The 16,308-nt window shown below is 43.6% G+C and overlaps 1 protein-coding gene across 3 annotated transcripts in view; it reads left to right on the forward strand.

Annotated features, from left to right (window-relative positions):
• The window catches only part of SNCAIP (synuclein alpha interacting protein), a 449,424-nt gene that overhangs the window by 351,332 nt on the left and 81,784 nt on the right, over positions 1-16,308 (forward strand). For all 3 annotated transcript variants that reach the window (XM_063964212.1, XM_063964210.1, XM_063964211.1), the window contains exon 7: positions 11,813-11,926. In XM_063964212.1, the coding sequence (XP_063820282.1) occupies positions 11,813-11,926 (114 nt within the window). The remainder of the gene's footprint in view (positions 1-11,812; positions 11,927-16,308) is intronic.

Raw genomic sequence — 16,308 nt, forward strand, 5'->3', positions numbered from 1 at the left:
CATGGATTGCCACACCGTTTGTTTCTTGGAAGGTGGTGTTCAGATTATTTGGGAAAAATGATGGGATTATCTAAGGGGGGCTGCTGGTAGTGTTTGGCCACTTTATTTTCCTCTTATTTATAAGTTTAACCGCTTAGTTTTTTACTCCTGCCATAGCCAACATAAGTTTCTGTTCATACCAACAACCAGGCATTTAAACCATTGAGAGCAGGCACCTAGCCATAGAGGCCTTATGTTAGGCCCCGTAACCAACAGTCAATACAATAAGCAATGTACCATACTTGCACAGAAGTATTACATAATAGGGAATTTGTCCATTTGTGTATTAAATATAACAGTCATGTTAGGCCGTATACTCCCTGACTTCAAAATACTGTGCATGCTGTTGCTAACATGAGTACATTTGGCATGTGGTGTTACTGGTGTTTAACACAATGCTAGTTGGGGTGAGGTGACAGATATTAGTCTCATACAGGATGAATGGTTTTCAACACATCCCTAAAGTAATAATAGGATCTACTGTATGCTGAATTATGTGCAAAGATTTTTAAAGTTGATTATATTTAGCACCTCAAAATGGCAGGTTTTATGCGCAGAATGTTCCAGATTACTTTGACTTTATCTACTATTTTTTTTAATTATTATTAACAGTTTCTTATATAGCGCAGCAAATTCCGTTGCGCTTTACAATTTGAAATAACAATAACAAACTGGGTGATAACAAACAGTCATAGAGGTAGGAAGGCCCTGCTCGCAAGCTTACAGTCTATAGGGAAATAGGCATGTGTACACAAGGAAAGGTGCTATCTATTGCATAGAATGAGAAAACGTGAGGATATGTGTGGACTGTACAGAGTGGATGCAATTTGATAGGAAGGTTTATGAAAGTTATGTGGGCGGTTCTGGAATTTGATATGCTTGCCCAGTGGCGTAAGTTCGTCACAGTCACCCGGAGGCAAAATAAATATTGGTGCCCCCCTATTTCCTATATTAAGTTAAATATATGTATGTATGTGTGCGTGTGTGTGTGTGTGTGTGTGTGTGTGTGTGTGTGTGTGTGTGTGTGTGTGTGTGTGTGTGTATGGAGTGTTCTGAAAAAAAATGATATACTGTATTTATACATTTAATTGTATTTTATTTTAAATCACACATTTCTTAGCAGTCATACCCAGGATTAGAACCCATGACCTGTTACACTAACAGCAGACACTTTACTGATGGAGTTATTTGCTCCTGTAGAGGAAGCATGAGAATTCTAACTATATGAAGTTACGTGTAATTGTCAGAGAAGTATCTTCATATACTGTAGTTAAAAATAAGATTTTACTTACCGATAAATCTATTTCTCGTAGTCCGTAGTGGATGCTGGGACTCCGTAAGGACCATGGGGAATAGCGGCTCCGCAGGAGACAGGGCACAAGAATAAAAGCTTTAGGATCAGGTGGTGTGCACTGGCTCCTCCCCCTATGACCCTCCTCCAAGCCTCAGTTAGGATACTGTGCCCGGACGAGCGTACATAATAAGGAAGGATATTGAATCCCGGGTAAGACTCATACCAGCCACACCAATCACACCGTACAACTTGTGATCTGAACCCAGTTAACAGTATGATAAAACGAAAAGGAGCCTCTGAAAAGATGGCTCACAACAATAATAACCCGAATTTTTGTAACAATAACTATATACAAGTATTGCAGACAATCCGCACTTGGGATGGGCGCCCAGCATCCACTACGGACTACGAGAAATAGATTTATCGGTAAGTAAAATCTTATTTTCTCTGACGTCCTAGTGGATGCTGGGACTCCGTAAGGACCATGGGGATTATACCAAAGCTCCCAAACGGGCGGGAGAGTGCGGATGACTCTGCAGCACCGAATGAGAGAACTCCAGGTCCTCCTCAGCCAGGGTATCAAATTTGTAGAATTTTGCAAACGTGTTTGCCCCTGACCAAGTAGCTGCTCGGCAAAGTTGTAAAGCCGAGACCCCTCGGGCAGCCGCCCAAGATGAGCCCACTTTCCTTGTGGAATGGGCTTTTACCGATTTTGGCTGTGGCAGGCCTGCCACAGAATGTGCAAGCTGAATTGTACTACAAATCCAACGAGCAATCGTCTGCTTAGAAGCAGGAGCACCCAGCTTGTTGGGTGCATACAGGATAAACAGCGAGTCAGATTTTCTGACTCCAGCCGTCCTGGAAACATATATTTTCAGGGCCCTGACAACGTCAAGCAACTTGGAGTCCTCCAAGTCCCTAGTAGCCGCAGGTACCACAATAGGTTGGTTCATGTGAAATGCAGAAACCACCTTAGGTAGAAATTGAGGACGAGTCCTCAATTCTGCCCTGTCAGAATGAAAAATTAAGTAAGGACTTTTATATGATAAAGCCGCCAATTCTGACACACGCCTGGCTGAAGCCAGGGCTAACAGCATCGTCACCTTCCCTGTGAGATATTTGAAGTCCACAGTGGTGAGTGGTTCAAACCAATGTGACTTTAGAAAACTCAACACAACATTGAGATCCCAAGGTGCCACTGGAGGCACAAAAGGAGGCTGTATATGCAGTACCCCTTTTACAAATGTCTGAACTTCAGGCATTGAAGCCAGTTCTTTCTGGAAGAAAATCGACAGGGCCGAAATTTGAACCTTAATGGACCCTAATTTTAGGCCCATAGATAGTCCTGTTTGCAGGAAATGGAGGAAACGACCCAGTTGAAATTCCTCTGTAGGGGCCTTCTTGGCCTCACACCACGCAACATATTTTCGCCAAATGCGGTGATAATGTTTTGCGGTTACGTCCTTCCTGGCCTTGACCAGGGTAGGGATGACTTCATCTGGAATGCCTTTTTCCTTCAGGATCCGGCGTTCAACCGCCATGCCGTCAAACGCAGCCGCGGTAAGTCTTGGAACAGACAAGGCCCCTGCTGGAGCAGGTCCTTTCTCAGAGGTAGAGGCCACGGTTCGTCCGTGAGCATCTCTTGAAGTTCCGGGTACCAAGTCCTTCTTGGCCAATCCGGAGCCACGAGTATAGTTCTTACTCCTCTCCTTCTTATGATTCTCAGTACCTTTGGTATGAGAGGCAGAGGAGGGAACACATACACTGACTGGTACACCCACGGCGTTACCAGGGCGTCCACCGCTATTGCCTGAGGGTCCCTTGACCTGGCGCAATATCTGTCTAGTTTTTTGTTTAGACGGGACGCCATCATGTCCACCTTTGGTTCTTCCCAACGGTTTACTATCAGGTGGAAGACTTCTGGGTGAAGTCCCCACTCTCCCGGGTGGAGGTCGTGTCTGCTGAGGAAGTCTGCTTCCCAGTTGTCCACTCCCGGAATGAACACTGCTGACAGTGCTATCACATGATTTTCCGCCCAGCGAAGAATCCTTGCAGCTTCTGCCATTGCCCTCCTGCTTCTCGTGCCGCCCTGTCTGTTTACGTGGGCGACTGACGTGATGTTGTCCGATTGGATCAATACCGCCTGACCCTGAAGCAGGGGTTTCGCTTGACTTAGGGCATTGTAAATGGCCCTTAGTTCCAGAATGTTTATATGAAGAGATGCTTCCATGCTTGACCACAAGCCCTGGAAATTTCTTCCCTGTGTGACTGCTCCCCAGCCTCTCAGGCTTGCATCCGTGGTCACCAGGATCCAATCCTGAATGCCAAATCTGCGGCCCTCTAGTAGATGAGCACTCTGCAGCCACCACAGAAGAGACACCCTTGTCCTTGGCGACAGGGTTATCCGCTGATGCATCTGAAGATGCGATCCGGACCATTTGTCCAGTAGATCCCTCTGAAAAGTTCTTGCATGGAATCTTCCGAATGGAATCGCTTCGTAAAAAGCCACCATTTTTCCCAGGACCCTCGTGCACTGATGCACTGACACCTGGCCTGGTTTTAGGAGGTTCCTGACTAGCTCGGATAACTCCCTGGCCTTCTCCTCTGGGAGAAACACCTTTTTCTGGACTGTGTCCAGAATCATTCCTAGGAACAGTAGACGTGTCGTAGGAATCAGCTGCGATTTTGGAATATTTAGGATCCACCCGTGCTGACGTAACACTACCTGAGATAGTGCTACTTCGACTTCTAACTGTTCCCTGGACCTTGCCCTTATCAGGAGATCGTCCAAGTAAGGGATAATTAAGATGCCTTTTCTTCGAAGAAGAATCATCATTTCGGCCATTACCTTGGTAAAGACCCGAGGTGCCGTGGACAACCCAAACGGCAGCGTCTGAAACTGATAATGACAGTTTTGTACTACAAACCTGAGGTACCCTTGGTGAGACGGGTAGATTGGGACGTGGAGATAAGCATCCTTGATGTCCAGAGACACCATATAGTCCCCTTCTTCCAGGTTTGCTATCACCGCTCTGAGTGAGTCCATCTTGAATTTGAACCTCTTTATGTAAGTGTTCAAGGATTTCAGATTTAAAATTGGTCTCACCGAGCCGTCCGGCTTCGGTACCACAAACAGCGTGGAATAATACCCCTTTCCCTGTTGTAGGAGGGGTACCTTGATTATCACCTGCTGGGAATACAGCTTGTGAATGGCTTCCAAAACTGCCTCCCTGTCGGAGGGAGACTTTGGTAGAGCAGACTTCAGGAACCGGCGAGGGGGAAACGCCTCGAATTCCAGTTTGTACCCCTGCGATACTACCTGTAGAATCCAGGGGTCCACTTGCGAGTGAGCCCACTGCGCGTTGAAATTCTTGAGACGGGCCCCCACCATGTCTGAGTCTGCTTGTAAAGCCCCAGCGTCATGCTGAAGACTTCGCAGAAGCAGGGGAGGGCTTCTGCTCCTGGGAAGCGGCTGCATGGTGCAGTCTTTTTCCCCTTCCTCTGCCCCGGGGCAGGAAGGAATGGCCTTTAGCTCGCTTGTACTTATGGGAACGAAAGAACTGAGTTTGAAAAGACGGTGTCTTTTTCTGCTTATGTGAAGTGACCTGGGGTAAAAAGGTGGATTTTCCAGCCGTTGCCGTGGCCACCAGGTCCGATAGACCAGCCCCAAATAACTCCTCCCCTTTATACGGCAATACTTCCATATGTCGTTTGGAATCCGCATCGCCTGACCACTGTCGCGTCCATAACGCTCTTCTGGCAGAAATGGACATAGCACTTACTCTTGATACCAGGGTGCAAATATCCCTCTGTGCATCACGCATATATAGTAATGCATCCTTCAAATGCTCTATAGTTAACAGTATATTGTCCCTATCCAGGGTATCAATATTTTCAGTCAGGGAATCCGACCACGCGACTCCAGCACTGCACATTCAGGCTGAAGCGATTGCTGGTCGCAGTATAACACCAGTATGTGTGTATATACTTTTAAGAATATTTTCCAGCCTTCTATCTGCTGGTTCCTTGAGGGTGGCCGTATCAGGAGACGGTAACGCTACTTGTTTAGATAAACGTGTGAGCGCCTTATCTACCCTAGGGGGTGTTTCCCAACGCGTCCTAACCTCTGACGGGAAAGGATATAGTGCCAATAATTTTTTAGAAATTAGCAGTTTTTTGTCGGGGGAAACCCACGCTTTATCACACACCTCATTTAACTCATCTGACTCAGGGAAAACTATTGGTAGTTTTTTCACACCCCACATAATACCCTTCTTTGTGGTACTTGTAGTGTCAGAAATGTTCAATGCCTCCTTCATTGCCGTGATCATGTAACGTGTGGCCCTACTGGACATTACGTTTGTCTCCTCACCGTCGACACTAGACTCAGTATCTGTGTCTGGGTCTGTGTCGACCCACTGAGGTAACGGGCGTTTTAGGGCCCCTGACGGTGTCTGAGACGCCTGGACAGGCACTAATTGATTTGCCGGCTGTCTCATGTCATCAACCGTTCTTTGCAAAGTGCTGACATTATCACTTAATTCTTTAAATACGATCATCCAGTCAGGTGTCGACACCCTAGGGGGTGACATCACTAACCCAGGCAATTGCTCCGCCTCCACATCATTTTCCTCCTCATACATGTCGACACACACGTACCGACACACAGCACACACACCGGGAATGCTCTGATAGAGGACAGGACCCCACAAGCCCTTTGGAGAGACAGAGGGAGAGTCTGCCAGCACACACCAAGCGCTATATATATATACAGGGATAACCTTATATAAGTGTTATTCCCTTATAGCTGCTGTTTATATAATTTTTAGCTGCCAATAGTGCCCCCCCTTCTCTTTTTTACCCTGATTCTGTAGCAAGTCTGCAGGGGAGAGTCAGGGAGCCGTCCTTCCAGCGGAGCTGTGAGGGAAAATGGCGCTTGTGTGCTGAGGAGATAGGCTCCGCCCCTTCACGACGTCCTTATCTCCCGCTCTTTTCTGTAAAAATGGCAGGGGTTAAAATACATCCATATAGCCCAAGAGCTATATGTGATGTATTCTTTTGCCAACCTAAGGTATTATCTGTTATATTGCGTCTCAGGGCGCTCCCCCCCAGCGCCCTGCACCCTCAGTGACCGGAGTGTGAAGTGTGCTGAGAGCAATGGCGCACAGCTGCGGTGCTGTGCGCTACCTTAGTCTGAAGACAGGATCGTCTTCTGCCGCCGATTTCACCGGACCTCTTCGCTCTTCTGGCTCTGTAAGGGGGCCGGCGGCGCGGCTCCGGGACCCATCCAGGCTGAACCTGTGATCGTCCCTCTGGAGCTAATGTCCTGTAGCCTAAGAAACCCAATCCACTCTGCACGCAGGTGAGTCCGTTTCTTCTCCCCTTAGTCCCACGATGCAGTGAGCCTGTTGCCAGCAGGACTCACTGAAAATAAAAAAACCTAAAATACACTTTTATTCTAAGCAGCTCAGGAGAGCCACCTAGCCTGCACCCTTCTCGTTCGGGCACAAAAATCTAACTGAGGCTTGGAGGAGGGTCATAGGGGGAGGAGCCAGTGCACACCACCTGATCCTAAAGCTTTTATTCTTGTGCCCTGTCTCCTGCGGAGCCGCTATTCCCCATGGTCCTTACGGAGTCCCAGCATCCACTAGGACGTCAGAGAAATTCTCATATTTCCTATACAGGAGCAAACAGCTTCATCAGTAAGGTGTCTGCTTCCAGTGTAATAGGTTGTGGTTTCTAATCCTGGGTGTGACACTTGTAAAATATGTATGTACAGTATAATAAAACGGGGTGTTGATTTGTAGTGTGCAGGGACCAGTGAGGAAGTTGGCCACTGAAAAGATAGCGACAGCTATCAATTAACTTAATTCAATGGTGTCACAGAATGGCAGGAGAGGTGCCCCCCTTCAGAGCAGGAGCCCGGCGGAAGATGACTCCGTTGCCTCCCAGAGTTCTGCCTCTGTGCTTGCCTAAAGAGGTGAGTTTTCAGGGAACGCTTGAAGGTTTGGAGACTAGAGGAGAGTCTTATTGTGCGTGGTAGGGCATTCCACAGAGTGGGTGCAGCTCGATGAAAGTCCTGCAATCGTGAGTGGAAGCGAGTAATGAGTGTGGATGAGAGACGCAGGTCTTGTGAAGAGCGAAGAGGTCGGGTTGGGAGATATTTTGAGATAAGCGAAGTGATGTACGTTGGTGTAGTTTGGTTAATGGCCTTGTGTGTGAGTAAAAGTATTTTATATTGAATGCGGTAGAGTACAGGTAACCAATGGAGGGACAGAGTGGATCTGCAGACGATGAACGTCTAGCAAGGAAGATAAGCCTCGCCGCTGCATTCAGAATGGATTGTAGTGGTGAGAGTCTCGTTTTGGGAAGACCAGTTAGGAGACTATTGCAATAATCAATGCGGGAGATAATGAGAGCGTGGAATAGAGTTTTAGCAGTGTTTTGTGTAAGGTATGGTCGTATTTTGGATATGTTTTTTAGATGTATGTAACATGATCTTGAGACAGGTTGAATGTGGGGAACAAAGGACAGATCAGAGTCAAGGATGACACCTAGGCAGCGAGCTTGTGGGGTAGGGTAGATAGTCGAGTTTTCAACAATGATAGAGATATCAGGTTCCTACCTACTATTGGCCGGTAGAAATATAATTAACTCTACTAGACATATCATAGAGCCAGCATTTAGGTGACATCATAGTTAATGAAAGGAACATGTAGTAAGGACATAGGAAGAGGAAGACTTGGGTCCCAGACAATAATAGCACCTTTTTTACTTACTTACGTTTTCAAATAGTAGCCTAGAAATAGTCCTTTGTGTAAAGATGTTTTTAGTTTTAAATACTGCACATATAACTGTTGCTATTTCTCCCTAATATTTTGAAAGTACAATAGTTATGTAAATGTGGGGTATCCATTAGTATAAAGAGTCCAATAAGTATAGTATGCATACTGGGCGATGTGTCTCGAGTGGTTTTATTAAATTTTTTGGGAATCCCATAATGGAAAATTTAACTATATATACTTTCCAAGACACCACTACAAATTAAGCATGTCTTCAATAGAAAGCATTTAATATAAAAAAGTCCACAGCCTAGTAGTCACTGCATGTTCAATACCCTCCGGTGAAAAATGTAGCCATCCTTCAACATTGTGGGTAAACCACAGTAAAAGGAATGAACGCTTATGAGCACGGGGGCCAACAAACATCAACGAATAAGAAAAGAACAGCCAAAACTGCATGGTTTATGAGTCCATATTTGTGTATACGACAGCTGCAGCCTTTCTTTCTTTATAGGAGTACACCTGGGTCTAACTGACACGGTGTTAATAAACATGCTACCGAAAAACACCACTGTGACAGCAGCTTGGAAATCAAAAACATTAGGTGACTCATGTACATAGAGAAATACAGTTAGAAATCTTTTGTAATGTAAATTGTCAAAAACTAAGAGCTCAGATTTTCTCCTAGGGACCAATATTTTGTACCATCACTAAACAGGTCAAGAACAATTACAGTTCAACATGTAAAAATTGGTTATGAGACTTGAGACTAAAGAAATGTTACCATAGAAAGTAATAGGACACCTATAGAATAGCCAGGATTCAAAAACAGAATGGTAAAAGCACGAACACCAAAAGGTCATAGACGAGGAAGACAGTGCTATATAAAGTGACATATCTAGGATACTTCAGTAGGCCATTTTTGTAATACAGGTTGAGTATCCCTTATCCAAAATGCTTGGGACCAGAGGAATTTTGGATATGGGATTTTTCCGTATTTTGGAATAATTGCATACCATAATGAGATATCATGGTGATGGGACCTAAATCTAAGCACAGAATGCATTTATGTTACATATACACCTTATACACACAGCCTGAAGGTAATTTTAGCCAATATTTTTTTATAACTTTGTGCATTAAACAAAGTGTGTGTACATTCACACAATTCATTTATGTTTCATATACACCTTATGCACATAGCCTGAAGGTCATTTAATACAATATTTTTAATAACTTTGAGTATTAAACAAAGTTTGTGTATATTGAGCCATCAGAAAACAAAGGTTTCATTATTTCACTCTCACTCAAAAAAGTCCGTATTACGGAATATTCCGTATTTCGGAATATTTGGATATGGGATACTCAACCTGTATTAACCTGTCAAAATGACAGAAATGTATTAATTAGTAATTTTCGTTGACTTCTCAAATTCCTATTATTATAACACGGTAAGAGATGAGAATCGGAGAGGTTAGTCACTGTGCACAGTAGGTGGGAAATTCCATATGTGCCATTAGCAGTAAAGCTATTCCATCAATAGTAATTTTGAATTGTAGTCAATTTTTTAAATAAAGCATAGTTGAGTATCAGAAGAAGACGGCAGAGAAGACAACTGAGAAATATGGAGAATACTCAACAAAAAAATGTATAATACATCCCTCTTAAATTGAGGTCAGTATGGGGGAACGGGTTCAGTATGATTTCCCGGTGTACGGGATGCCGGCAGTAAGAATACCGACAGCGGCATACCGACCATCAGAATCCTGACAGCCCCCTGTAAAGTACCCTAACCCTCCCCTGTTCCCTACCCTAACCCTCCCTTGTGGGTGCCTAAATCTAACCCTCCCCGATGGTTCCTAATCCTCCTGGGTGGTGCCTAACCCTTACCCTCCTTTCCGCGCTGCCTAAACCTAACCCTCCCTGCTCGGTGCCCAACCCTAACCTCCCCTTCTAAGTGTCTAACCCTCTTTCCCCAATACCTAACTGTAACCTTCCTATCCCTGCACCCTATCCCCCCTTTCCATGCCTAAACCTAACCTCTCCCCTCGCGCGCATGTCCCGCTGGAAGGACTTTCAGGATTCCGGCTTTCGGTATTTTGATGCTGGTAACCCAGAGCAGCATCGGTATCAAGACGCCCGTCTTGTGGTGTCCTTCAGGATACCGGTGTCGGTATTTCGACTGCTGGGATCCCGTCGGGAACTTAACTGCATCCCGGGTGAACAGTGCATATTGGGAGTTGACTACCTATGTTTTGACTGAAGTTATAGCTATAATCATCATAGAAACATAGAATTTTATGGCAGATAAGAACCATTTGGCCCATTTAGTCTGCCCTTTTAGGGTGTTATTATTATGGTTAGGGGTTAGAGTTAAATTAGGGGTTGGTTAGGTTATTAGTGTTAGGGTATTACGGTCAGGGTTCGGATTACGGTTAAGGATGGAGAGAGTGTTGAGAATCCTTGTAAGCAACATATAAATTTATATTGCTAATTAACACCATTGTAATGTTATTATATTGAGTTCCTGTACTTTATTATAATGAGATGGCCCTGCAGATTATATAGGGTGGGGTCTTTCTCCCACTCACCTCTGAGATTTTAGGATCATGGAGCCAAATTGGCATTCACACCGATCGCAGTTACATAAATGATGGTGTGCTTGTCAGTGATAGTGAACTTGCACAATAGTTACAAGATGCAACCCCCACCGTCTGAAAGAATGTTCATGTATCATCATGGTTCCATCATCAAAGTGACAGCCATAGGCCGTTGATTCATAAGGAACCTAGGAAAGTAGTTTCAGTAGCAAACTAGTGGTCACCAACTTTATAAGGTAAGTAATTTAACTACTTTAGAGGCAAAAATATTAAAACAGATGGCCTGATGGGTACATTGACAAATTAAATGAACATGTTCATTTGTGTGCTAGAGAATCATCCTGTTAGGGGGATATTCAATTAGCCCCAAAGAGCCATCGGGTGTAAAAAAACCCTGATGTTTCTTCTGGTTTTGTGGTCGGGCTATTCGATTAGCTTGTCCGTTAAAAAGTGCTTATCGGGGCTAATTAGATAGCCCTCCCTGGCGATACTTTGCACCCGACAGTATGTGTGGGTAATTGAATATCCCCCTAACCCAGCTAATACCTGAACGTCATTGTCAACTCTGTAACATAGAGATCAACTTTAATTGCCTTGTACAGGTATTGTGTATTCGTTGTCTCCATCACACACAGAATGCCACAATATGATACAGGCTACAATCATTGTCTAATGGAAAATGTGTGATACTGATCCATCTAATTGGTGAGCCAAGGAAAGCAGTGTAGACTCTTTGTTACAGCACACAGTCATTACAGCAGTTGGCGGAATACACTCACCATAAACAAAGCATTTTGGCATTTCATTGGTACTAGAATACATTGAGATTTTCTATTTGAATTTGCCAAATGGAAACTGAGAATGAGAAATTAAAAATACAATGACAAACTCAGTAAAAGCCTAATAACTGTAGATCCCTAATACTATGTAACATTGCTATGACAATATGACTTTGCCAGGAATGCTAATGGAGAGAAATATTAAAAATAGGATTTGAGAAATTGAATTTTGACAACCTACCATGTTGATTACCGTATTTTTATGTGGATGATGATGTTTAAAATAATGAAAAATGCTATCTTTTTCATTGAATGCAGACTGGTCAGCTGGAGTGTGTACGGTGGATGGTTAGCGAGACAGAAGCCATTGCAGAGCTTAGTTGTTCAAAGGATCACCCGAGCCTTATCCATTATGCAGCCAGCTATGGCCAGGTAAGTGACAAGTTGTGTGTAATGGGAAAGATCCTTGCTTTGCTTACAGTACATTCCCACACACCCAAAGACTGCTTTAAGCAACTGGTTTTTAGTTACCAACACCAGACTATAGAAAAGGCCTAAGGAGAGAAGGTGGATCCACTGCAACAATAGTATTGGGTTCTGGACCATTCGTACTCTATATTTTCAGAAGAGAGTATATAGGTTTTGCATAAAGTCAGTTACAGTTTGCTGTTCCTGAGTTCTTCCAATATGACAGCTGACAAGCTACAGACAAGGGAAACACAAATCATGTCCGGTAACAATCCAAAGGTCAGCACAGGCAGAACAGATGCCAAAGAAAGCCAAAGTTGATTTAATAAGGCATTAGAAAAATTTATGATCAAAGGCAAATCAAGTAGTCCATCAACAAAAACACACACATATACAGTAGGTATCAAAACACTGGTAAGCACCATCCACAGTAATCTGTTATTGAGGCAATGATCGAAAGAAAGCAATGGCTGTATACAGTGAGGCAGCCCCCTGTTTCTTTGTTATTTGGTTATACAGCAACAAGAAAGAGCGCCTTTTTTCAATGAATAAATAAAAAATAACAATTTGAATATATAAAATCACATTCAATATAAAAGATCAAATATAATAAAATAAAATCCCAGTATCAGTAGTTGGACTGGTATATATGCAGTTTTAAAAGTTTTGATGTCTGTAATGCTTATTTGTATTTGATTACTGTCCATTTTAATAGCAAGCAACTTAGTAGCAAGTCCCGGACTTTCAATTGGCATTCCCGTTTGGCCACAGGTGCAAGCAGTACCCTAGCCTGGCTCAGTGAATGTAGCACTAAACATGATAAAAAAGATTAGCAAAATCAGTGATAAAATTATAGTGGGCAGTCTACAGCTACTGTATATTACCAGAACTTGCCCAAGTTTCATGGTTTGTCAGTGTGATTGTGATATATTTTCACTATTGACCAAGCAAATCTTGTACCTAAACCTGTAAACATTGTCCAATGGGCCATATTAGGTCAATAGGCTCACTGGTGTGCAAATAGCATCAATTTCTGAACGTGCCTTTTAGGGTAAAGAAATAAACACATATACACAGATCAGGGCAAATTACAGATGTTCTTATTTTTCAAGTACAAATAAAACTCCAAATTGCCTTAGCAGCTATTCAGGCCAATACAGTGCTTAGACTGGTTATTGTTTGATGTTTGTATACAGCAACAAGAAGAGGCAGCCAGGTGGGAGGTGCGGGGGTGAAGTGACCATGTGGTCAGTGCAGGAGGTGATTGCGTCATTGCAGCCTCATCCTCACTATACAATGCCATGTAAGGCGGGGACAAGGTTATGATGGCACGATTCAGTGCGAATCGCTTCACCATTCTGCCCAGACCGCCTGCTTCACTCAGGAGAGAGCTCTAGGAGACATGCCATCTTTTTCTGGGATTCCAGGAGAGCTACCTGAGATTCGGGAGTTTGTATAACAATCACCGCAAGACATTTGTCCCCTACATGTCGTGCAGACAGCTGTGACTATACCATATTACTAGGAACCAGTGACCTCGACACAATAATCTGACAAAATAACTACCTCTATTGGGAGTAGGCAACAAGAGGTACTCTCTGACATTTCAGGATAAGAGTAGAATGACGATGAAGTTCAGACTTTTATATTTGCAGATGCTTGGAATGCAGTACAGGCAGGTCTGTGACCTTTACATAGCTCATAGACTCCTGGTGAGGCTGAATAATAGTTCTAAGCTGCCGGACTGGATTGGTCTGAAAGAATGCTGGAAATTCCACTAAAGTCTCATTGTCTCAACTTGAGCAATGGCAGCTTAAATATCGTGCTGTCATTAACACGATGATATACGTGTTTCTAAAGGGCAGCTTTTAAAATTATTACTCCGATTGTGAGAAACAAAATGAAATTGTTACTAGGTCACCAAATTGAAAGGACAGCCAGACGCTGCACAATTCATTTTAGTTTTTTGTTCATTTCTACAAAGTCACATAAAAAGTTGAAATGAAATCTTACGTTGTCTGAAGGTGTATTGCTCAGTTCCTAGCCAGTTCCGGACAGTTCATTTTAGCTGAATACTTCAGTTCATGTCTAATGTAACGTGATCTAACTAATGACTTTTAAAATGAGGAAACAAATCGACCCCAAGTTGGATAGGCACTATAAGATTATCTGTCCAATCTTTCTGGTTGGAACAAAAATCTAGTAATGTATGGGAGCAAATGACAATTGCTTATTCACTCCCAAACACTGGAAAACAGACAAAAATGGGTGTTCAGGCAAATTTGTTAAATCCATCAAATTTAACCAATTTATCCAAATGACCTTTTCTGCCCCTTTTCCGGCTTTTGGGAGCAAATGGTTGATTGTTATTTGCTCCCATACATTACCAGGTTTCGCTTCAACCAGAAAGATTGGACAGATAATCTTATAGTGTGTATCTACAGTCATATCACTACACAGCATCTAAATTGGAGAAGGTAGTAAAGATTAGTGAGTCAATGTTTGTTACAGTAAAACGTTATGTCAGTCAGTCACAGTTGTGTTTTGGTCTGGTACAAATAAATCTATCAAAGGCGAAAAACACAAGATTGGACTAAGCTTTCCAAACTATAAGCCCTTATCTGAAATGCTTGGTACAGATGTGTCCTCATACATCTTGCCTCATTACACCATGCAGCGGCAGATGCCTGCCGTGAGTGAGCCGGCAGTTCCCGGGCAGCTCTGCTAATGTCGGGTGTCTTTTTTTGCTGAAAATGTGTCTTATTCACATCAATATGTGAATAGGACGCACAAGCAGCTTATGATTATTAAAATGATATATGGAATGCCTATACTCTTTATTTGACTGTGGCTGCATCTGCATATAAAATGCTACATTACAGTGATTTCCAGTGAAACACTGTAGCATAGCATTTCGAATGCAGATACAGCCACAGTCATCCTCCTCCCCCTCAGCTCCATCTTCCCAATGACAGCTCAAGGAAGATTGCGCTGTGCAGTGAAAGCAAAGACTCTTGCACTGTGCCAGAGCCTATGCTCATGTGCCATCTTCTTGAATATCAATGTGAAGATGGCACTGTGGAGGAGGAGTGTCCCGCTGCACACAGGCCCCCTCGGGCATTAATATGCCAGTGGTCCCTTTCCTTCCTGACGTGTCTGCTGGTTCACCTAGACTTGTGGACTTGGTCTGCATTTTATTTGCATGCCTTGTGCGCCCAACAGATGGCCATTCAGTAACCAACAGGTCACTTTGTTACAAATGGTTCTTAAGGTACATTCGGGAGGCAATATGTAGAAATGTTCTTTATACAGTACATGGCATACTTGCCTACTTTTGAAAACTCGTTTCAGGGAGATTCCAGGTGGTAACAGAATGGCGCGCTGTTGCAGGGGTGTGTCATGCTCCGCCCAAAGGGTGTGTCTAGCTCCACCTATGGGTGTTTTTATTGTCACTCAGGGGTGTGTCCTTCAGTGGCAGGTGAAAGCTATAGTACTAAAAGCAGCAATAAAGATGAACTGTATATTTAATGTACTGTGTATAGTTTTTAGAAGAGATGGACAATGGTGCAGCATTGTGTGTGTTTGCATACACACACATATACATTATATATATATATATATATATATATATATATATATAGTAGAAAATTAATATATATATATATATATTTTCTTTGGCCCTGCCGCCAAATTCCGGAATGATGGGATACTGCCCGAGTTACACCTGGAGAGACCAGTAGTATATGTGTGTGGGTTCCACCAGGAGAGAGCAGTAGTATATGTGCCTGGGTTACACCAGGAAAGAACAGCAGTATATGCGCCTGGGTTACATCAGTAGAGAACAGTAGTATATGTGTCTGGGTTACACCAGGAGAGAGCAGTAGTATATGTGCCTGGGTTACACCAGGAGAGAACAGTAGGATATGTGCCTGGGTTACACCAGGAGAGAACAGTAGGATATGTGCCTGGGTTACACCGGGAGAAAACAGTAGTATATGTGCCTGGGTTACACTGGGAGAGAACAGTAGTATATGTGCCTGGGTAACACCAGGAGAGAACAGTAGTATATGTGCCTGGGTAACACCAGGAGAGAACAGTAGTATATGTGCCTGGGTTACACCAGGAGAGAGCAGTAGTATATGTGCCTGGGTTACACCGGGAGAGAGCAGTAGTATATGTGCCTGGGTTACACAAGGAGAGAGCAGTAGTACATGTGCCTGGGTTACACCAGGAGAGAACAGTAGTATATGTGCCTGGGTTACACCAGGAGAGAACAGTAGTATATGTGCCTGGGTTACACCAGGAGAGAGCAGTAGTATATGTGCCTGGGTTACACCGGGAGAGAG

This window comes from Pseudophryne corroboree, chromosome 1 (genome assembly GCF_028390025.1).
Source record: "Pseudophryne corroboree isolate aPseCor3 chromosome 1, aPseCor3.hap2, whole genome shotgun sequence".
Lineage (NCBI taxonomy): Eukaryota > Metazoa > Chordata > Amphibia > Anura > Myobatrachidae > Pseudophryne > Pseudophryne corroboree.